Genomic DNA, 23,660 nt, shown 5'->3' with positions numbered 1-23,660 from the left:
TTCCAGAACCAACATTACATTAATGTAGCTATGCTTGAAAAAATTGGTTATTTGTAGTATTTGAAGGTGTTTCATTGCGTTATTGTCTACGGCAGGGGTCTTCAACCTTTAAGGCAGTGTGGGCCACATAAAAAAATTAAACGAAGCCGAGGGCCACTAAGCTATTTAGACTCTGCGGTATTTAGACTCTGCCCCCTCACACAATTGTAACCCATAACTGCCCCTTCTACAATTTTAATTATGTCCCATAACTGCCCCCCCTCTGCAGGCCCCCCAGTAGTGATCCCCGTTATGCAGGCCCCCAGTAGTGATCCCCCTATGCAGTGCCCCCAGTAGTAGTCCCACCCTATGCAGTGCCCCCAGTAGTAGTCCCCCCCCCCTCCCCTCATATGCAGTGCCCTTTATATAGTGCCCCCAGTAGTAGTCCACCCTATGCAGTGTCCTTTATATAGTGCCCCGGTAGTAGTTGCCAACCCCAGCCCCCCCCCCCCAGTAGTAGTCCAGCCTGATTCAGTGCCCCCAGTAGTAGTTTGTCGGTGGTGACAGGGGGGTGGTCGGTGAAACACAGGAGTGCCAGTGCGTTTCATTGCAATTGCAGTGGCGTGCATAAATTATCCACTGCGATGGCCTAGGCAGCCTGTGGTCTCATAGCATGCGTGGCAGTTAGCAATTCCTGAGTAAGGTCAGAGCTTGTGCAAGTGTGTGTGAGGCTGCGATGGTACTCTATTGCACAGATGGTTTTGCAGTCTTGCTAAACATTACGGATGTACTATTGCAATTGAACTGCTTGCGTAATCGCTATTGCAGTTGCGTTCCGTAGAGAATCGGGCCTTAGATCTGAATATTGGATTTCTACTACAAATGAGTTTATGAAGGCCCATTGTTCCTGTTCTAATGGAACTATGTGACTGGTTTCACTTATGTCTTCCACTATGTTACTAAATTAATTAATTTGTCCCTACATATACTTTTTACACAGTTCTTTTTAATTCCCTCCAAATCACTAGAACTTACTGTAATTATGAACTTGGTTTAACATTACTGTTACATTCAGGTTGCCACTTTCTTGCTAACTTTCAAAAAATGTAAATTTTTTTTAGGGAAATGGCGCCCATACATCAGCAATCAATTGGGGAAATTCTGCATTTTACAGATTGATTGATTGATATTTTTTTTTACACAATGTATGGGGTTCATCGACTGTGATTCTGAAATTGGTGAATCAGGTTGTCCAACATGTTGGATTTCGACGACCAATCGGGGCTGTACATTTCTAGTGTACGGTACCGATCAGTCGTTTTGCAGACCGTTACTAGTAGAATGATGAGCCTGTCACTATTGGCAGATCCGTTCTTCTGTGAATATGATCTGCATCTCTGGTACATATCGGCAATGTACGGGCACACATTGGTGTATTGGAAAATCGTTAAATAGAGGGGGTAAAACGCAGAATCGGGAATCCTTCTTTTTTTTTGTGTGTGTTTGGACCCCATAAGACGTGGTGATGGGCATGACTTAGTGGCATTATTTTAAGTGGACCTAGGAGTCGCAGCCTTTAAATATAAGATGTCTCTCTTATTTTACAGTCACATTACCTTGCAACTGACCAGTTTATAGAGACGGGAACCAGGCAACAAACATGTCTGCTCGAGGGGGGAAGAAGAAAACCACCAAACTATCCCGCTCAGCCAGGGCTGGAGTCATCTTCCCAGTTGGTAGAATGATGCGGTACTTGAGAAGAGGCACACACAAGTACAGGATAGGCATGGGAGCCCCTGTATATATGGCTGCTGTCATAGAATACTTGGCAGGTAAGAAATGGCTACCTACAGTAGTTCTCTCCTACACCAATATTACTAGGACATAGTTCAATGGAAATTACACAGTGATCGGTCGGGATCCCTGGTAAAGTTTATCTGTCTGCTCCAACCTGAAGTACACAATAATTGACTTTTTACATCTTAGTATAAGTAACGCCAGTGCCTTTTTCTATGAGAAAACGTTACCGGTACACACCTCAACTCCCCTCCGGCTTGCTGAAGGTTTGCGGCCAGGTAAGTGTCTCCCTGGTCTATAAAGAAGCTGAAATAGAGGAGTCTGTTGAAACTAGTTCCAGCCTGGCATGTGACAACTACCTCTTCTTGGTGCCACCGATTACTCTCTGCACTTTAGTTTGCACAGGTGCCCCATGATTTTCACCAAAGCGCATTACTTTGTACAGTACACTGGCAGCATTTGCATAGGAGCAATATGGTTAATCAGTTGTGCAGATTAGGTGCACCGGCAAGATATCATTTTGCGGAGTGAGATTGGTGGAGAGGGCATACTTTTAAGGGTGTTCCTTGCTTTGTAAAGTGCTACTGCCCTTTCCACATCACAAAAGGGCATAATTTTTTTGCACCGTCTTTAAGCTGCCTATACATTTGCTGAGAGACACAAAAAATGTAACACACAAAATTGTAATAAAGAATGTCCCCTCTCTCTCATGATTGATTGAAGTCATAAATGAGGCCAAAACCAGCAGTATTTTAGGAGAAAACCAGGAATATGTAATGTAATGAAAAGAGTGGCTGTAAAGTGGTAGGAGCAATACCCAGAGCGCAGACCCCTAATTATCGGAGATGTGCGCTCATCCTCGGATTAACCTACATCTCTGAACCGGGCCCAAAGTCTACATTTTTGCAGGGTCCTTCTCTTAAGGTGTGTCAGGCATACTGCTACTTAGTGGAGGTGTCTCCTGGATCCTAGATGCGGTGAGTAAGCATGCAATATGAAGAACACAGGGCAGATGTATGCAAAACCAAGGAGCGTCAACTTTTTAAAATGCTCTATAGAAATAAATTGAGTTGTGTAGAAAGCATTTAAACTTCTCCCAGTAAAAATACCTCGCTGGAGACTGAAGGTTATTAGCAGACCGTGTACTTACACTTTGAGCTGGTAGTTGCTCAGTTGGCATCACTTGAGCTTGAAAGAAGAATAACCAAGCTAAGACAAGTGATCATTGAGGGAAAACAAATTCTGTAGCTCCCGGGTTACGTACCCAGAGCGATTCAGTTGTCTGCGCTTAAGCTGTGAGATGCACCTTACCGCATGCAGTAACATAGCAAACAACCCTGAGGCACTAGTTAGCCGATTACTGCTCGCACCTCATTGGCTAGTCACGGGTTTACCGCACAGGCAATTGAATAGCTTTGGGCACTTAACCCAGGAACTACATCCCCACAAAGAATTGAATTCCCTCCCATAGGTTCCTATGGAGGAATGCATTAAAAATACTCACATGACATTTATCAGAAGTGTGGTGGAACTCCCTGGATTCAAAATCACTTGTTTTATTTTTGGTCCATAGCATTTGATAAAATTACTAATAGTTTCTAGCCTAGGGGTAGATTAATTTTTCGATGTGATGATCTGGCGCTAAATATCCAGAAAACCCTAGTTCATTTTTGTTTTCACCTCATAGCTATGTATGTTGTGGAACATTGCGTACCTTATACTCAATAGCATCTCCCCCATAGAGTATTATGGTCCCCTCCAGCCATCATTAATGCTGTCCTTCTTTCTGCAGGTTACTTCTTCAAAACTTTTTTTTTTTTTGGTTTATAAAGCTTTTGTCCTAGTAATATGAGCAGGTTTTGGCTAGACCGGCAGGGGTGGGCAATAAGCGGCCCTCCAGCTGTTATTGAACTACAAATCTCAGGATGCCTTGCAACCATTTTAGCATGGCCAAATAGCAAAACTGTGGCAGGGTATGCTGGGATGTATAGTTCTACAACAGCTAAGTGTGCCGCTTATTGCCCACCCCTAGGCTGAAGGATGTCTCACACAAAAGATGTTATGTGCTGTGCCGACAGCTGGTGAAAGGCTGCCATAGCTGTCTCTGCTGTGTGGATCGCTCTGGTGGAACACCATCGTAACTGTTACAGAGGCATTCCGGTCTGACATACCTGCTATAGCAATGAAAGCAAGGATGATCGTTGTTCTATCTCTTATAAGTTGCTTCACTTCTGTCCCAAAACGTCAGCTGCTACTTGTGGAGATGATATCATACAGTTTCTTGCTGCTAACTTCCTCTAGTCCAGCTATCGCTGTTGGAACATGACTTGGGGAAAAAGAAATGCTAAGAAAGAACAGTAAAACCCCAAATATGAGCATGTATATATTCTGGCATGATTACTATTATCTGCATAATGACTATAATTCATTCCTTCTGATACAATTAGTGAATTACTGTGGATTCATTGCTTATCGCCGTTTTGTTAACTCGCAGCTGAAATCTTGGAGCTTGCAGGAAATGCAGCCAGAGACAACAAGAAGGGCAGAATTACGCCAAGACACATCCTTTTAGCAGTCGCCAATGACGAAGAACTTAATCAGGTACTAGCTTACATTGTGCAGCACTGACCATCACACACTAGATTGAAATAAAATGCTGTTGTCCAATATTGGAGAATATTTTGTTTATATCCCATATAACATTTGCTCGGTGTGCTCTTTACTCTCCCTTCACTAACATATAAATAAATACATAACATTTGTACTTTGTGAGAAGTAATTTGCTGCTCAAGTGTTATACATACTAGACATAGTGGACCTTATTCAGAGGCGGCCGTACAGTCTACAACCGCACGGCCGCCTCGATGTTTTGCCAGTGCGCATGCGCACGAGGGAGCCGGCTCCCTCGTGCGCATGTGTGAGACCCGCTACGACCGACAGCGCTGGTCATAGCGGGTCTCTTTCCAAAGGGGGCGAGCTGTCGATGTTGATTGACAGCTCGCCCCGTTTGGAAGGCGGGCCCGGGGGGTGGCATGGAACGCCTGCCGTTTGGGGGAGGCCCCACTGACATTACTAGTGATTTCAGTGGAGAGCTTCCGGCTCTGACAGAGCCAGAAGCTCTCCGGAGCTTACGACAAGTGAGACCCTACCCTAGGGTCTCGTTGTAAGCCCCGATGGTCGCGATGGTCTCTGACCATCACCCGAGCGGTCGTTAGAGCTGTGGGTGTTAACCCACAGCCTAACGACCGCAACAGAGGCGGGCGGTCAGGATGCAAGTGGCCGCCCAGTTTCTGAGCGACTGCTTGCATCCTCCGACCGCCTCTGAATGAGGCCCTGTATCTCTAATAACTGTATCATAGGGGTCAGTTCAGTTAGGGGTCACAATGCATGGGTGCACGTATACGTCCCATATATGGTACCCTTGGAAATGCAGCAAAATCTCCATTGAGCTCTGATATGGGGGACGTACAAAAATCTGCAATGCAGGATCGTGATCCAGAGCCTAATTGAAGCAACCCCAAAGTAGTATAATTGTTTCATAGCACTGTATCTATCATAATGGACAATGCTTTCAGGACATGATTGATAACATGGCTAGCCTGTATTTTGCACAGCACAGATAAAGGTGACAAGACATTGTGGCTGAAGAGGTACATCTAGAGTGGTTACCAGCCCCAGCATGGAGGAACATTTATTCCAACAATAAAATGGTACTGGTGTAACCTTTGTGCATATCCATAGAAAATCAATGACCACAATGATGTTGGCTACATTTAAATCTATCGATCTTCACCCCCTTTTTTTATCTTTGCTTTGAAGACATCATTTTCTTGGCAACTAACGGAGTGTCAAAACCCAGCCACAAATCTTCCTGTGCAATCTTTCAACTGTGAGGAGAATTGATGCTGCTGCTGTTCTCCGTGAGTGCAGAAGCCCTTGCTACCAGCTGGGCTACAGAGAGACTGCATAGGAAATCTGTGCTGGTCATCTAGGAGAACAGCTGAGCTGAAGCTGCCCCACCAGTGTTTTTACCACCTATTTCCTTCATTTCAGTTACTCAGAGGGGTGACCATTGCGAGCGGCGGTGTCCTGCCAAGAATTCACCCTGAGCTCCTGGCTAAAAAGCGCGGCTCTCGTGGCAAAGAGACCATCCTTTCTCAACCTGTGGAGAAGAAAAAGAAAAAGGGTGGCAAATCAATGGACAAAATGTCAAAGAAACCAAAATCTGGGAAAAACAAACTACTCAAAAAGGTAAACAAAATAGTGGTGATAACAAGTCTAATTTACTGAAGAAAAACAGTAATCCTGGTTACCCACTATGCATTATGTCGTTCAATCAGCCGATGAATGACATATTGCATGGTGTATCTGTATGTGTGTACAGGTGATATGTCTGTGAACTAAGTTATTCACGAACATATCGCATTGGCCCTGTAGCAACAGCCGATGCCGATATATCTTTCAGATATATCAGCACATCTGGCTGTGTGTACGGGCGGCCTGCTACAGCTTAGCGTAACTGCGCAATTACTATCTTAAGCACACTTATTTACACCATCAGATGTTGATCTAGTAATTTAGAAGACAATTACATAAATGTTAGTAAAATATACTTACCCTTTTCCACCGGCTGTTTGATGTTGGTGCCTCCTCTTGGACAACCACTTTCTGTTTTGTGGAAACCTTGACGAAATGTACCTTAACAAGGAAAGCCCGATCTGTAGCGGAAGATGCAGCGAGATGTGTCCACCTCTACTGCATGGTTTCTGAACTATGGGCCTGATTCAGACCCACTCACAAGTGCTATGCGCTCGCGAGCGGGTCGATGTTAGTCCACTGCGCATGCGCACACCGGAGCCGGCTCCGACGTGCGCATGCACGAGAGTCGGCTAGCGGCGGGCGCTCCGTCGCTCCGGGTCTCGCACCAAAATGGGCCGGCTGTTGATTTTGATCGACAACTCGCACCATTTGGGAGGCGTGGCGTGGGGATGGCTTCACAAACGGAGGCGGTCCCATGCGAACGCCTGCCGTTTGTGGGTGGCCCCACTGACATCCCCAGTGATGTCAGTGGGAGAGCTTCCGGCTCTATTAGAGCCAGAAGCTCTCTGGGGCTTGCGGCCACAAGACCCTACCACAAGCGTCTCGTCTCAAGCCCGATGGTCGCGATGGTCTTGACCATCATCCTGGCCACTCGCAATAGCTGTGGGTGGTCACCCACAGCTATGCGAGCGGCCAGGAGGCCGCGCCAAAAAAAAATGCCCTGATTCAGAGCGAGCGCTCTTTCAGAGCGTCCGGCTCTGAATCAGGGCCTATATCCATAGTGACTATAGTTACTATTGGAGCAGTGACTTGGCATGCCCTAATTACCTGCCTGCTGAGATGGCATAAGGATGTGGCGGTTGAGTGGATTCATCACGTTGTGGCCAAATCTACATTTATTAATATACTGTTGTGTGCACTGTACCAAGTAATCCCCCATACCCCATTCTGGAGGCCGTGGGTTCATCAAGGGTGACACACAGTAAGTCAGCCCCAGGTATAGTACCTACCACCAAACGTCATTCAAAAGGAGACATCCATAACATAAAAAGTACGAGGTGACATTTTAATACCATACGAAGTTAATACTTTTATTCACTTAACAAATCTACAAATGTTCATTGTGTAGTTATGTTATCTATACCAGTGATTATTTCCCACATCACTTTACGCTATTTTCATTGCACAATTTTAATAATTATTATTAATAGATGGCCCAGATAGTGGTTAAGTTTTAGCTTTTAACAGCTGTAATTGGTAAATTTTGTGACACTTTAAAGCTGTTTGCTTTGATATATGAGATAAAGTTATTGTGTTTTCTGCACTAGGTACAGATGTGTCCATATACATCTATCCTCCGTGCGCTACAGGTTGCGCTACACACGGGAGCTCCGTGAGATTCTGTAGCGGCAAGCATATTTTCGTGCTGCTTTTTACCTTCAAATGCATCTTAATCACACAGCATAGGTAGCACAAGCAGCTTCTGCTGAGTAAAATGACATGCAGCATGCCTATGTTCTGTGAGCGACTGCAGGCGTATCTGCATGCAAAATGCTACATTAGAGTGTTACAGTAATAACACGCTAACATAACATTTTGCATGCAGATACACCCGTAGTCGCAAACAGAACATAAGCATGCTGCATGTCATTTTACTCAGCAGAAGCTGCTTATGATATCTATTCGCATCGCTGTACGAGTAAGATGCATTTGAAGGTAAAATGTTGCACGAAAAGACCTCTGCGCTACCAAATCACGCCACGGCATGGTACGACTAGAAGGGCTGGAGGCTAGATGTATGAGGACACATCTGTATTAATAGGGTTTCATATGTCAGATATATATATATTATATTGAATGCCGTGTTTTGCGATATAATGAATTGTCTCATCAGAAATTATGTAAGTACTATTGTTTAGTACAGTGGTTCCCAAACGTTCTTGAATCTTGGCGCCGTAGAGTATCAGAATTTTTTTCACGGCTCCCCTAGGCCAAAGGTTCTTATTTAGAAATTCAGTTAAGGTTATTAATATAATTAAATTATGCTTACATGTTGTCCTTAGGCTCAGTTATGTGATGGTGGACAGGGTAGAGTTTTGTTTGCCTACATATGTGTCTACCAGAACTGGTTTTGCCTATCACATTGACCATAAATAATTTTGATTTGGACCTGGACCACCAACTCATGGCACCTCTGCAAGTGTCCCATGGCAACCAGTTAGGAAATCACTCGTGTAGTGTGTTTCACGTTCTAGGTTACTTTAAAAGGGAAAAAAAAAGAATGCCCTCTTCATCAAATAGTTATTCAATGTCTTAGTAACACTAAACTGACTATTCTGTACCTCTTAAAAGGACAAACAAGCAGATGGAAAGGAAGGAGCATCCAGTTCAACATCCGATGATGGACCTGGAGACGGTTTCACCATCCTGTCATCGAAGAGTCTCTTGCTTGGGCAGAAGGTGATGTATTTTGTTCTGGACTGGTCAATGATGGTTGTTAAAAGCAATCTGTATTTATCAGAACATGTAGAAAGTGATAGATCTGCATTTGATACCAGTGGCAGTGTTAGTTTGAAATCATGTGGTCACTTCAGAGTGCTGCAAAACCCAGAACACCACATCCGTCAGGTCATAGGCTGCTTTTGTAGCACTAACAAAGGGATCAATTCAGAGGTGGATGCAGTGTCCATGTTTGCCCAGCTGAGCGAATATTTGCTACCACACATGCGCAAAAAGTCCTAGAAACCCCTATGGCGCATGCGCAGAGATAGCTGTTGCGTACGTGATGCTCCCATGTAAGATGGAAGCCATCAATGTTCCTGGGAGGTGACTGGGAGGCGGCTTGATGTGAACGCAAAAAAAAGGATGTGTTATGAGAGCGTCATGGATGTGTCAGTGAGCGCAGCTGCGTTCTCAAACGCAGATCTACAACCACAGAGGCAACGTTTAGAGAAAATTCAGGAAACACTGCACCGGTCATGTCGGTGGTCATCGTGGTGGTGCACCGATGGTCTAGAGTTTGAGCCCACCATCGGATTTCTACAGTCCACCGACATTGAAAGTTGGCTCCTCGGGACTTTCCATCACTCGTAAGTACACAAGGAGAAGGCTGCAAGTAGCATTTGCATATTATCGCAGCTGCGAATCCGGGAACAATCCGTCACGCATGCAGCCACCTGTGAATCGGGCCCAAAGTGCTAAAATGGCATTACAAAGCTTGTTACAAACTGTTAGCATAAATTGTATGTTTGCGTACACTTACACATTCCATTTTTTTCTAAAAAAAAATAAAATATCACAGAAATATCTGACATGCACAAAAGGAGCACAGTGCTGCTATACTCACTTTTTAATACTCCTTACTATCAGGACTAGCCGGGAACTGTTTCTATAGCGTGGCTAAAACAAGGAGATCTGATAACCTGTCAGGTGGCTCCAAGTTGTGCGGCTATGCCACTTACTAGAGATCACATGTACTTATTCTTGCAGAGACATTTCACACAGTTTTGTCATCGGTGTCTGGATTGGTGAATATAACTTCTATCATCATTTAATAGAGAGATACATTATCCAAGTGCTGTTTGGGAGCTTTCAGTGAACTTTTAAGATCTATTCACATACCATATGTTGCAATGTATTGAGCCAATTGTTGTAGTATATATGCAGAAATATGTGTTTTATATATGATATTGAATTTATTTTATTTTTGAACTGCAGTTCAGTTTTATATGTAATAAATTGACAATTAATATCAGCTTCTGGGAATCCTGAGTGTTTATACTGGCAGAGACAAATTGTTTCTTTTTCTATATGCACAAAAGGAGCTAATATTCAGAAATTAAAGCATTTGCAGATACTGGCTCCCTCAATATTTACATTGGCAATTGGTACAACCAGGTTGGATTTACCTTTTAAAAAAATCGCTGCTTTAAATTTCGTGGCTACAAATCCGATATTTTGCCACTTCCTGCAACTCAGACTGTAACATTTGTGTGTTACAAACCCTCTGTATTTTACGTTACAGATTTTCTGTTTGAATACATGACATTTGTTTTACATTTTATCCTTTGTCACTAGTTGTCCTTGACTCAGAGTGACCTTGGTCACATAGGATCAATGAAGGTTGAAGGCATTATCCACCCAACTACAGCAGAAATTGACCTCAAGGAAGATATAGGTGAATGTTCTGCTGATGTGCAGTGTTTCCTTGTACTGTCATTCAATGTATAGCAAATTCATGAGTCACTTATATATAGCCAGCTTGTTAGGGTATGAATCTGAGAACCTACTTCTTGCAGGTACCTGAATCTGTATGCTAATTTGTGCACAATTGCTAGTCTAAAGCCTTTTTAAAAAAAAATAAACTGCTAGTTTAACCCTTATTTTATCAAACATCTCTGAGAAGTAATTGCATAAATGCAATGTGTTCATTTAATGTATTTTAAAGACCTTGGTTTTCAGTGGGCACAGGTGCAAATGAGAAACAATATCCATGAATCCATGTGCATCCCATATTTCCTTGGTTTTGCAGTGGTGTAATAGCGCAGTGCACTTACCTTCTGCTCTCTGGAGACCTCTCATCAAATAGAAGTGTACCCAGGTGGAAAAGTAGGGGCAATGTGTAAATGTTATTCCGCAGTCCATTCGCCTGCCGCTTTACAACCACCCCATTCACTACATTAAATAAAACATTTAGCATAAGAGAGTACATTTGTCTTTTTACAGATAGCCATCTTTGCACATAGAGAGCTCGAAATACTAAATGGAGGCTTTTGCAAGCTGTCAACTCACTGCAGTTTTGACTCCGAAATTTAAAATGGCAATAATATTAAATATAAAATATGCATATTTGCATGAATTTAATATTGTTGCCGTTTAAATGTTGGTGTCAAAATCACTCAGAAACACTTAGTAATCTAGCCCAAAGTTAGGGAAAGGATGTCCAGCTGGAGACCTGCATTCAGGTACCTACCTTCCCTGATCACCCTCATAGGCTGTATCATTTTTTTATTTGTATTTTCTGAACCATGTTGTTACTACTACTATAATTGGATCTTATTAACTGTGCTAAACCATTGTTAGTGGTGATTTCCTTCTGTCCATCTGCTTGCCTATGTGTTACTGCACTATCCCATTACTGTCTTATGCAGCCATTAACACGCTTATCTGTCTGAGGGCCTGATTCAGAGCTGGACGCAGTGCTGATGTTTGTACAATGTTTTTGTACCGCACATAAGCTCCTATGGTTTCCACCAGTGGTCGCAGAACGAATTTGGACACAGACCGAGCCAATTTTAGGGGGCATTCCTGGGATGATACAGGCAGGTGGCGAGTCAGAAGCGCAAAGTGTTGTGGGCAACGGCTGCGTCCAACGTTACAGTTGCAATGGTACTGGTGACCCTGTTCAGAAGGACATTCTAAGCATACAGGGCTGCTCTAATGTTCGGTGGTGCAACGTTTTACGTACAGCTACTGGTGGGCATCTCAGTAGGGAGCCATCGACTGCGGCATTAGCATAAATTTGCAGTCACACTGCACAACAATACGCAGTAGAGACTACAATAGTGCCCACCCCTGAGTCAGGCCCTGATTTCTAGCTTATGGAGAGTGAAATGCTGATGTGCTCAGTTTGGTATTGTCTGCAGGAAACGCATTGGAGAAGGCTGGAGGAAAAGAATTCCTTGAAGCTGTGAAAGAGCTCCGCAAATCTCATGGACCCTTGGAGCTGACTGCAGGTACAGAAATCTAGCAAATCATCTGTAATCTGATTATTTTTTTATTTTTATGCTTTTTATTATTTGATAATGTGTATTCTATAGGTTATTTATGAACAGTAGACATGTCCTAAACAAGTGATGCGACTGATGGGGCATTGGGACTGTTTCTGTTACATGTGTATGGATCTTCTGTATACACTCTTCATGACCCAAGAAATGTACTTTGGAGGGTGCAAAAGGTGTCATAATACAAATGTAGGGCTGGGGTTGGGTAACCAGAACCTATGACCAGCCAGAGAGTTGAATGGACTTTCTCGCAGATATTATTTCAGTAATCCCATCCCACAAAAGGAAATGTATATTTCTATTTTTTTATAAAATATACCTAATCTGCACTTAACAATGAGTGCCCCCAATATGCTAATCCCCCCCCCATCCCACATAGTCAGACTGAACCCCCGCAGATGCCGCCCTCTTGGGCAGAAATACATGCTCTCACCATAAAGTATGGGTACTTTTGGGAAGAGGCAAGTAAGTGTGTGATATCAAACCTCTGCGCTTGTAAATTACCCTTATTACGCTTTTTTTTTTTTTTTTTGTCTTTTGTAAAATTTCTGTTCTAGTCTTTGGGCAAAATGATCACATCTCTGTAGGAAAATACTTTACTGAAATACAATTTTTTGAAGAAAGTGAAGGAACAATATTCTATTATTTCTAAGTATATGGTCCTAATGTCTCAGACTACATCTCTTTCTTTTTTTTATGCCTTTTCCCATTTTCTTCCTTAGCTGCCTTCAGTCAAGCAAATGGACTAGCAGCCAAGTTTGTCATCCACTGCCACATCCCACAGTGGGGGTCAGACAAGTGTGAAGAGCAGCTGGAGAAGACCATCAAGAACTGTTTATCTGTTGCCGAGGAAAAGAAGCTTAAATCTGTGGCATTTCCTTCTTTCCCTAGTGGCAGGTATATGCAATATTGTACACTCACTCATCAACCAGTCATCATATTTATCTTTTATCCCAAACTTCTTTTTAAACTTGACTCTTAATTATGTTAATTACATTTTAGTGGCACATTTGAAATCCTGCACATCCACCAATTAGTAATCCGATTTTATATGTGCATGTCAGGGAATGAAAGCAAGTGCCCAGTTACTGTGGTTCAGTGCACGTTTTACACTTTAGTGCAAAAATTAGCCTTATTAGTTTATTCCTGGAGACGTTGAGACCACCCTCACTGGATGTGAATGTCTTCAAAGATAGTTTAGAAATCTTATGTGCAGTATTTGGTTTGTTAGTAAGGAGCATTTTAAAAACTTAAGCGGTAATAATATATATATATTTTATGTTGGGAAAATATTACCATGTGTTTGCAGAGTCTTAAATATCTCCAGTACTATAGCAGCAACATCTTATGCAGCAGTTTGAATAGAATGTTTATTGATTCAGACCCTGCCCTAGTACTTGAGCCCCTGGATAAAACACTCACAAAACAATTTATAAGTCTCTGTATATCGCAGTGTTTGATTTACTGATAGTCCCAGGCAGTGTATTTATTAAACATGTCCAATGATTTTACGCAACACCCTGGCTTGGTCCCATCCAGAAAGGCTTGGAGGAAATACATGAAGTGCAGGCTTCAGTGATAGTGTGTCCTGAAAATGGAACCAGAATTAGTTTTGTTTTTTGCATTTTCATTCTTGACTGTGGATTTATAGCTCTGTAAAAAAAAAAAAAAAACTTTAAGATAAAAATACAAAATACTTCTTTAATGACACACAAAGTTTTGGTGTAAACAAGCCCTAGGAGATCATGCACACGAGTATTCTTTTTAATGTTGATAGCTGTGACCATTTTGCTTCTCTTTCCCCAATCACACAGAAACGGTTTCCCCAAGCAGACGGCGGCTCAGGTCATTCTACGAGCTATCTCCAGCCACTTTGGCTCCTCCAGCTCATCCACTGTGAAGAATATTTACTTCCTGCTGTTTGACAGCGAAAGCATTGGCATCTATGTGCAGGAAATGGCCAAGCTCGACACAAAGTAGAAGCGAGTCCTCACAAGAGCAACTTCAGACAAGGATGGTTGTAATCCCACAAGAGGATTGGGAGGCCTAGAGCTGATGAGTCATTGTGAGAATTGTAAGAAGGTGTGAACCACGTTTGACGTTTTGTGCTTTGAGGACAGCTTTTGAGTTTATTTTCACATGGTTGAAGAGGTCTGTTTGGGCTAAACAATTCTCATAATTAATTCCTCCTCTCTCTCTGTAACAAGCCAGCACACCCTTTGCATTTTTATAGAACCTGAAAAAATCTACCCCTCTGTCGTCATCAACCATGTTTTATTTGTTTTATCCTTCGAGGATGTAGTTTCCACTGTTTCCTCTTACTTTTCCTATCTTAATATTTTAGATTTAGTGTTAAATCAGTTGAAATTTTCATTTGAAATTAGATTTGTAGTATTGGATTTTACAAGAGAAATAAGACCACAATATTATTTAAAAAAAACAAAAAAAAACCTGAGCAATCTTCTTAGAATTTGTGTCTCTTGTCCTCTTTTATTGGGATACTTGGGGAATTATTATTTTTTTAAATGTGTCTGGCAGCCTTCACCGAATACTGCTCAATGGGTAACCTTGGTATAGTCATACAATCCATTTCACGTACCCTAATATTCCTGACATCTTGTGGCATTTCTGCATCTGCCTCAAGAGAGACAATGAAATTAAAGCTGCTTTCGCCTATAAACAAGTGTTGCTATGTAGTACACCATTGCAGATATGGGAATATTTCAGGGAAAAATAAATTGTAGACACTATAGGAAACTAGGTCATGGATTTACTAAAACCCCTAAAAGGAAAAAGTGGAGGTATTGTCAGTAGCAAGCAATCGGATTCTGGGCCTGATTCAGACCTGCTCGCGAGCGGGTCGATGTCGGCCCAGTGCGCATGCACACGACGGAGCCGGCTCCGTCGTGCGCATGCGTGAGACCCGGATAGCAACGGGCAAGCCGTCGCTCCAGGTCTCATACCAAAGGGGGCATGCTGTCGATGGTGAGTGACAGCACGTCCCCTTTGGTGGGCGTGTCGGGGCGTAGCTGCCCAGACGGAGGCGTTCCCATGGGAACACCTACTGTCTGGGGCCGGCCCCATTGACATCACAAGTGATGTCAGTGGGAGTGCCTTTGGCTCTGATAGAGCTGAAAGCACTCCAGGGCTTGTGGCAACGAGACCCTACCACAAGGGTCTCATCGCAAGCCCGATGGTCTTGACCATCGCGACCATCTTCCTGGCCGCTCGCTATAGCTGTGGGTCACCCACAGCTATACGAGCGGCCAGGATGCCACTCTAAAAATTAAGAAGGACGGCCCTGATTCAGAGTGAGTGCTCTGTCAGAGCGTCCGGCTCTGAATCAGGGCCTCTATCTATCATTTATCTATTGTATTGTAGAAAATATAAGCTAACATCTGATTGGATGCTATGGTCAACACCTCCGGTTTAGTTTTTTTTTTTTTTTTTTTTTAGTAGTTTTCGAGAATCTACCCCTAGGTTTCATGGGGGACTTCAAGTCATAACTTACTGTATACTCCTGACTGGAATGGATCATAAATATCATGGGTTGACAGGAAGTTTCTAGTTAATTTGCCACCACTTTCTCAATAATCTTTCCTAGAAAAGGAAGGTTTGATACTGGTCTGTAGTTGATTATGCAGTCTGGGTCTAATTTAGGTTTTTTAAGTAGTGGTCTAACAATTTTGCTTCTTTTAGTGGTTCAGAAAAAATGCCTGTCTGCAAAGAGCATTGAACTAATATTGCAAATACAGGGCCAATCATGTTCATACATTCTATGACAGGCTTGGTTGAGGCAGGGTCCAGATCACAGGTGGTGGGTCACAACATTCGGGTAATTTTAGCAATGTCTTTTACATCCATTATGTCAAAGCTGTTACATGGAGATTAAAGGGACTCTCAATACTTTGCGATATATGCTCATGAAATGAGCATATATAGCACACAGCAAGAGCAAGGATATTAGAAGTCTAAACATATTTTTCATTCTGTCTGCATTGTGGTCACAGGTCTGTCTCCCTCATGAATTTTTGGGAAACAGGCCTTTTTCTTAAGCTGCCTTGGATTTTGCCAATAGTGATTACAGCAAGGGACCCATCTCAGGACAGCACTTGCTGCTTTACGTAAGTATTAGGCAATGTTGAATGGTAGCAGTAAACAAAAGGGTGCCACTCACAACATAAATAATCTAGAGATGTGCAGGCTCGGATTAGTTCGGATTTTTCCCGCCAAATTTCGTTTCTCAGAGGAAAAACGTCATCTTTCATGGACTATTTGGTGGGAAAATCCGAACTGATCCTAGTCTGAACATCTCTAAGAAATATACGATAAATAATAATATATGTAATGTGTGTGTGTGTGTATATATATAAAAAAGTATTCATTTTAGAGACAGGCCAGCAGCACTCACACAGGTGGAGGTGTTTGCTTTTTCTTTGTTCATAATTTGGAAGTTTCACAAACAAAAGCGTTGCTCTGGCCTGTATCTATAATATAAGTAAACAGAGTCTGGTATATGAATATACTAAAGCCTAAACATTTATTTTAAATACATAATAAAAGTAAAGATGATCACACTGATCAGGAGGGGATGTACAATAAAACCACACTTGGCAAGGGAAAAATGGTCAAATGTTGCAATATCTGCGGTGTACTGAGTAATAAGATTGCACATTACAACCACAATGACTGTACAAATCGCCAGTAATTTGTACCCTATAATGCTGAAGTCACAATGCTGCTGATTTCGTTAGAGACAGGCAGAGTCTCATATAGTGTCAGTCAGCTCTCAGGTATTTCTCCTCAGTCTCTCCACTTGTACAAAGCACTGCTCCAGGTATATAACCAGCTGCTGTTTGCTGTGCAATAAAGTCACTTATTAATAGGAGCAGCACATCCAATGTTAGTGATACCTTAGGTTGCTCTCCGCTGAGTAAGCTCCGTCTCAGGGGCTGGGTACATGGACACCAGGGTGCAGTCAGCAATTCCATGATTGTATACAGCCCACAAGACCTTATGCATTTCCCCACACAGCATGTGCGTTCATCAGACGATTCTATATATTGAACGCTACACACTCTACAATGAAATGACCTCTGTCACGTTTGCATTATTATTATTATTAGAATACATGGCTGTTAGTGATGACACCGTTTGGTTACAATAATCATCACAGATTGTCCCCTAATATTAATTCCACTTCTTTCTTACATGAGCTAATAGTGACATTTTACAGTAAGTGTTACTTCATGTGCTGGACACTGCTGTCAGGTCAGGGGGTTCTCCTGCTTAGATCTGAATGTGCCACATGGCTGCTATGGAGCAATGCTACATGAGTACTTTATGATATTAAAATTGCTTAAGTAGCGGGATTAAGTGCAAATTTGAGATATTTCACATTAGATTTGTCTAAAACCATATGTTATTCACCAAAACAAACACAAACAGTCTTATGTTATCTATATCGCATGACTATATGAATTAGAGCTATCATTGCATGCTTTAAATTAGGGGTAGGCACCGCACGTTAGTCCAGCTGCTTTGGAACTACACATCCGTAGTGCCATGCTACAGTTTTAGCATGCACTAACGGCACAACTGCTAGGATATGTAGTACGCTACCTATCGCAATTGTTCATTTAACCTAGCTGTAAAGCTGCATACACACACAACGACTTTGTTACCAGGGATTTTATGAACGATTTTCTGTCAGATTTTTTAAAGTGTAATGAACAATTTTTGTAACTTTCCTTAATGAAAATCGTTCATGCGCGTTCCCATTTGTAGTTCATTCTGACTGACCAACTGAACGATAATCGTTCATCGTTATAACTCAGAAACTGAACAATTTTTTGAACGATAACTACGTCGTTATAGTTAAATTGTTCAAAAAATCGTTACGTGTGTATGCACCTTTAGATTTGGAGGCTGTGGTAAGCACTGCTGATGTACGTCACCACATGACTGTGAAAATAGTAGCGGAGTTCAGCCTTAATTACTTCCATTATATTGAAAGGTTGCATTGTTAGTAACCGCTCTTCCTCCATGATCATTTGCAGCCCTTGCATCTGCACTGAATTATGTTTGCTTTCAGAGAAGCATTTGTTATTCTTCATTAATTTATTGTGTGGTTGTTGTAATGAGCTATGTGTTGCCTAGTTTTACTGTAAACTTGTATGTGACCTACTCATTGCTGCAGTCATGCCAAACAGCCCCTCTCTGAGCGCCATGCCCCGTGCCACTATGCTAGTTCCAGGCGTATATTTTAGTCCGAAAATGCATCTTAGTCCAAATGCACTGCCACTAGGACACTCCAGCAGACTGCTGATTGATTTGACATGAGGGTAACTTTGTCTAAAGGAAGCACAACGGTCTATATCATCTTCAGGCCACAATTAAGACACAGCCAGGTAATTGCTATAATAAACTAAGCAGGGAGTAGTGGAGCAGGGTCTGTGCATACCCTACCCCTGTGCTCCTATAGGTCAGATGTAACTTCAGTTGAAGCTCTTCCTATCTGGGTTCCTAGTAATATCTGTATTACCGAATGTACTTACCGCAACTTTGAATTCTATTTAGCCTCAGATTCATAATGGTGAGCCAAAGTGGCTGTGTTTCATTCACATGGCAGATATCTTAATGCTTTTCATGCACACTAGCAAAAACTGGTTGCTTTTAAGATTCTGTGTGAATACCATGTCATAGCGGGTGAAAAAAAAAAAAAAAAAAAAGCTCTGCGATCCCTCACGGAAGAATAGAACACCCCAAAGTATGGTGTCCGGTCCAGTTTGACTTCACATAAACAGTGCTGTTTCAAATTCAACATTGCATTTCTGTACCTGTTACCGTAAATGGACGCCTTTGTTGAAACTTTGCGGTCACAGCAAGACCTAAAACTTGCTCATAAATAAATGGGGTTGTGTTTTCTTGCGACTTTCATCATACCTACAGTACATGCAAAAACAAGTCTTGAATATACGGTAAGAACCATATGTATGGCACTTGCCATTTTCATCCAATGAACTAAACAAACATGTTGTTAAAGATGATCAATGCAAGCATGGACAAATCCCAGGAGTCCTGTAAGCAATACACTGAAAATATGACTGCTGGAGCCTAACAGTTGGAGGTCACTGCTATAGAGATCTGTGGATTCACATGTTCCATGTCTGCTGGCACCATGTCTGACTCCTGTCATCTTCATCATGCCCTCCACTCCTGAGATAAGTCATAAAAGTCCAGTGCAGATGTGTCCACATGCATCTATCCTCAGATTGCACCAACTAGCCCCCGGATTTTGCAGCTTAATGTGCTATATTAATCCTAAGTACTTCATACATTATTAATTAACTACTTATTATATTATTAGCAAATTAAGGCACAAAATTCAGGAATCTGGGTAAAAAGGCAAAAGACAGGCCCTGATTCAGAGCCGGACGCTCTGACAGAGCGCTCGCTCTGAATGAGGGCGTCTTTTTTTTTTTAATGGAGCGGCCTCCTGGCCTCCACAGCTAATGCAAGCAGCCAGGATGATGGTCGCGATGGTCAAGACCATCGCGACCATCGGGCTTGTGACGAGACACTTGTGGTAGGGTCTCGTGGCTGCAAGCCCCAGAGAGCTTTCGGCTCTAACAGAGCCGAAAGCTCTCCCACTGACATGTGATGTCAGTGGGGCCGCCCCCAAATGGTAGACGTTCCCATGGGAACACCTCCGTCTGGGCAGCCACCCCCCCGACCCGCCCACCAAAGTGAGCGTGCTGTCAGTCAACATCGACAGCACGCCCCCTTTGGTGCGAGACCCGGAGCAACGGATTGCCCGTCGCTATCCGGGTCTCGCGCATGCGCACGACTGAGCCGACTCCGTCGTGCGCATGTGCTCTGGGTCACAATCGACCCGGTTGTGGCCGCTCAACGCTTGCGACCCGGTCTGAATCAGGCCCAGAGATCCTATAGTGAAGGGGAGGCCTGGCCAGCCTGTGGCTCTCCTGCTGTTGTAGTTTCACAAGTTCCAGCATCCCCTCCCACCAATCAGCATGATAAAGCATGCTGGGACTTGTAGTTTTACAACGGCTGGAGAGCCACAGGTTGGCCAGGCCTGCTGTAGGACTTCTGTCATGCCTTTACTCAGATTGCATAGCTTATCCTGATTTTTGTGTTATAATTTGCAAATAATGTACTAAGAGCCTGATGCAAAGTAGTACCCAAACCCGATGGTTTGCGTACACCAGACATCCTGATGTCTAATCACACAAGTGATCCGGTGCTGCATCTTTGGACGCAGCAGCGGATCACCTAAGCCATCAGGAGGCGGTATTAGCATCATTTTGCATCAAAACTATGTACAAAGACGCAGCGGCGATGCGATTAGTGTACAATTCTAAATCAGGCCCTAAGTACCATGTTTAGGATTATATAAATTCCTTTACAACACAATATACTAAAGTAGATTAAGCCATGCATTGTTTTGCTTAATCTGCTACTTTATAACAAGTGTACTACTGTGTTTAAGATTAGTATAAAGTAGTCAATTAAGCATAAGCATGCATGGCTTAGTTTATTTTATATCAATTCCTTTTCAACAAAAAAAATAAGTATTAGTCCTAAACACAGTAGCTAGGGCCTGATTCAGTCTTGTATGCCAATTGCCAACCCAATGGTTTATGTGTAACTCGCATGCGCTGGATGTGTACTGCATATGTGCAGATCGGTGTCTGCGAAGACTGTCACAGTGCCCCCTAAACTAGCATGATTGATATGAGCGACGGCCTGACCTCTTCCTAACAAGGACGTCTGCCCCCTTTCCAAGGCGTGCTGAGGGTCTGCTTATTCCAATGTAGATTTCCTGGCCTCTGCAGCGTGATTACACCAGACAGCCTGAGTAACCTGAGGCTCTCTATGTAACAGCGGATTACACCAGGCATCCTGAGTAACCCGAGGCTCTCGGTATGTAGCACCGGATTACACCAGGCATCCTGAGTGACCCGAGGCTCTCGGTATGTAGTAGCGGATTACACCAGGCTTCCTGAGTGACCTGAGGCTCTCTGTATGTAGCACCGGATTACACCAGGCATCCAGAGTAACCCGAGGCTCTCTATGTAACAGCGGATTAAACCAGGCATCCTGAGTGAGCCGAGGCTCTCCGTATGTAGCAGCATGATTACACCAGTCATCCTGAGTAACCCGAGGCTCTTGGTATGCAGCAGCGGATTACACCAGGCATCCTGAGTAACCAGAGGCTCTCTATGTAACAGCGGATTACACCAGGCATCCTGAGTGAGCCGATGTTCTCCGTATGTAGCAGCATGATTACACCAGTCATTCTGAGTGACCTGAGGCTCTCCGTATGTAGCAGCGGATTACAGAGGCCGCCTCATGCAGCTTTTGCATATTGTAACACAAGGACTGCGTACAAAGACGCAGCTGTTGTGCTGCAGTGTACATCTCTGAATCAGGCCCTTAGTACACGATCAGCTACTTAATACGCAAAATTATTGCGAAAGTCTGCAAGCACAGGAATCGCTACCCGCGACGGAGTGTCTAAATTACGCCAGTCATCTCGCGCAAAAAGGATAGGTGTATGAGGACACAGCTGCAGCTCGAAATCTGAATAACAAAAGCAGACCCCTATTTATAGATTACTTAATACCCAGATTAATGATGATACATACAAGTCCAATGATTGTGCATTTAAAAAAAAAAAAAAAAATAGTTTGATTAGTGCGGCTGTCAAACATCTAACATGTATTCATCAGATCAAATGAAAATATATATAATTTGTAATAATGTGTAAAATTAATACTATACATGAAAAAGATTTCCACTTGTGTTTCAGAGCACTTAATGATGAATGACAGCTGCTTGAATATGGACTCAGATTGGGCATTCATTGGTCTATAAGGCTAAGGTAGTAGTTTAATGTATAAAAAACTAGTGTTCTGCTTGAAAGCAAAATATTTTATGGAATTAGCAATGAATACATAGAACGTACATTTTTTTTCCACAGTTATTTGGGCATCTTCTGTCCCATTTCTTTCCAACTTTTTGAAACAAATATATCTTTGCTTTTAGACATGGTGACGAACACACGACCAATGTAGTAACCATTGTACTGCCCTACTCCATCGTTTCGGCCCATTGACAGAAGCATACTGACTGCACCTACAGAAAAAGAAATAGAAAAGTAACCACAATAACTGTATTTCTTTCTTCTCTACAACCAAAAAAGTTGAGAATGATACTCATCCACCTCTGTCTAACTATATGCTAATAGACATTAGTATTAGTGGTTGGGAAAGCAGGCACTGAGTATATGCTAGAATACATACAATGCAGCTAAATCAATTTAGAACGAATTAAGCAATGATAGTAAATGTCTGGTTGCACCTAAAGATAATGGGCTGATTCATAGTTGTACGCTAAGCCAATATTTTTGCAGTTGAGTGATTATCGGTATGCACAGCGCATGCGTCAAGGTACATTACTATAGTCGATCGCAGCAACTAATTACTCGCTGTGTGATTAACTGTCAAGGAGCGTTTGGGGGAGGTAACGGGGAGTGGCGATAAAAAATGTGGATGTGTTGCAACCATTTCAGAGCCGTGTCATGTCCTGCGACTGTGATCCCGTACATAATAATCATTGTTCCGGCGTCTCAGCACACGTGGTCATTCTGTCCAACCATAGGGTTAATCAGGAGACCAACTATTAATGAATCTGCGACCGATGCCGCATCTTTCTAAGCAGATGCTTGGATTTGCGAAGCCACTGGTGGAGCCTCAATACATTCCTCAGTGTCTGTGACATTGGCATATTTTCGCACAATAGCGGTGTATAAATTTGCCGATGCAGTGGAAATGGTGTACAACTCTGAATCGGGCCCAATATTGGTAACTGCTGTGCTTAAAGGGTTGTAACATTTTAATAATTGTCCTACAACTGCTTTAAATGCAGTGAAGAGTAACTGGGTTCACTACAGCACACTCAGTGGACTTAGAACAAAAAAGGACTAAAATCTAGATTGGTAATAATAGCCAGTGTGTAAGGAGGCGAGCATCATCATCCGCTGACGTTTCTGCTACAAACTTGAAATAGGCAGAACACAGGTAAGGGGGGTCATGTAGACTGGTATCAAATGGCACACTATGGGGCTCATTCTAATGGAGGGTACACGCGGTCAGACTTGGAGACGATCAGATAACAATCGTTATCTGATCGTCCTGCATGTGTTGGATGTTTGATATTGAACATCCAACACATGCATCAACCCCCCCAACTACTACAATAACCTGCGATCAACGATCGTGGATCCCTATAGTAAACATGCTAGCCTGGTCGATATCAACCAGGTTGGCCTGCATGCACGGGCAATGGTCGATATCGACCGTCTGTGCCCGCGCATCGACCATTGTTTGAAGGGGCCAGAAACGTTATCGTTCCAATCGACCAGAGAAATCTGACTGTGTGTATGCACCATATGTCCCCCTATCGTATGCTGTGAGAATCTGTACAACTAATCTGGGGGTTTGTGTGTGTGCAAGCAGAAAAATATGTGCTCACTGATTT

General features: G+C 42.9%; 2 protein-coding genes across 7 annotated transcripts in view; one reads left to right on the top strand and one right to left on the bottom strand.

Annotated features, from left to right (window-relative positions):
* The window catches only part of MACROH2A2 (macroH2A.2 histone), a 40,466-nt gene extending 25,854 nt beyond the window's left edge, over positions 1–14,612 (top strand). The window contains exons 2-9 of one of the 2 annotated variants that reach the window (XM_088475378.1): positions 1,587–1,811; positions 4,271–4,377; positions 5,830–6,027; positions 8,668–8,775; positions 10,393–10,492; positions 11,961–12,050; positions 12,821–12,995; positions 13,913–14,612. In XM_088475378.1, the coding sequence (XP_088331504.1) occupies positions 1,640–1,811; positions 4,271–4,377; positions 5,830–6,027; positions 8,668–8,775; positions 10,393–10,492; positions 11,961–12,050; positions 12,821–12,995; positions 13,913–14,078 (1,116 nt within the window). In that variant the 5' untranslated portion in view covers positions 1,587–1,639 and the 3' untranslated portion in view covers positions 14,079–14,612. The remainder of the gene's footprint in view (positions 1–1,586; positions 1,812–4,270; positions 4,378–5,829; positions 6,028–8,667; positions 8,776–10,392; positions 10,493–11,960; positions 12,051–12,820; positions 12,996–13,912) is intronic. The other variant, XM_088475370.1, reaches the window with a different exon arrangement.
* The window catches only part of AIFM2 (AIF family member 2, ferroptosis suppressor), a 91,310-nt gene continuing 81,069 nt past the window's right edge, over positions 13,420–23,660 (bottom strand). For 2 of the 5 annotated variants that reach the window (XR_015878842.1, XR_015878844.1), the window contains 3 exons: positions 22,087–22,256; positions 18,938–19,043; positions 13,420–13,751 (listed from right to left, as the gene is read on the bottom strand). Coding sequence is in view for 2 of the 5 variants with exons in the window: in XM_088475346.1 (XP_088331472.1) it covers positions 22,102–22,256 (155 nt within the window). In the remaining 3 variants the exon portion in view is untranslated. The remainder of the gene's footprint in view (positions 13,752–18,937; positions 19,044–22,086; positions 22,257–23,660) is intronic. The other 3 variants (XR_015878843.1, XM_088475346.1, XM_088475354.1) reach the window with 3 other exon arrangements.

The sequence above is a fragment of the Taudactylus pleione genome, unplaced genomic scaffold (assembly GCF_031769625.1).
Source record: "Taudactylus pleione unplaced genomic scaffold, aTauple2 ptg000016l, whole genome shotgun sequence".
NCBI lineage: Eukaryota > Metazoa > Chordata > Amphibia > Anura > Myobatrachidae > Taudactylus > Taudactylus pleione.
The sequence above is the reverse complement of the archived record's forward strand: the minus strand, read 5'-3'. Positions and strand labels throughout refer to the sequence as shown.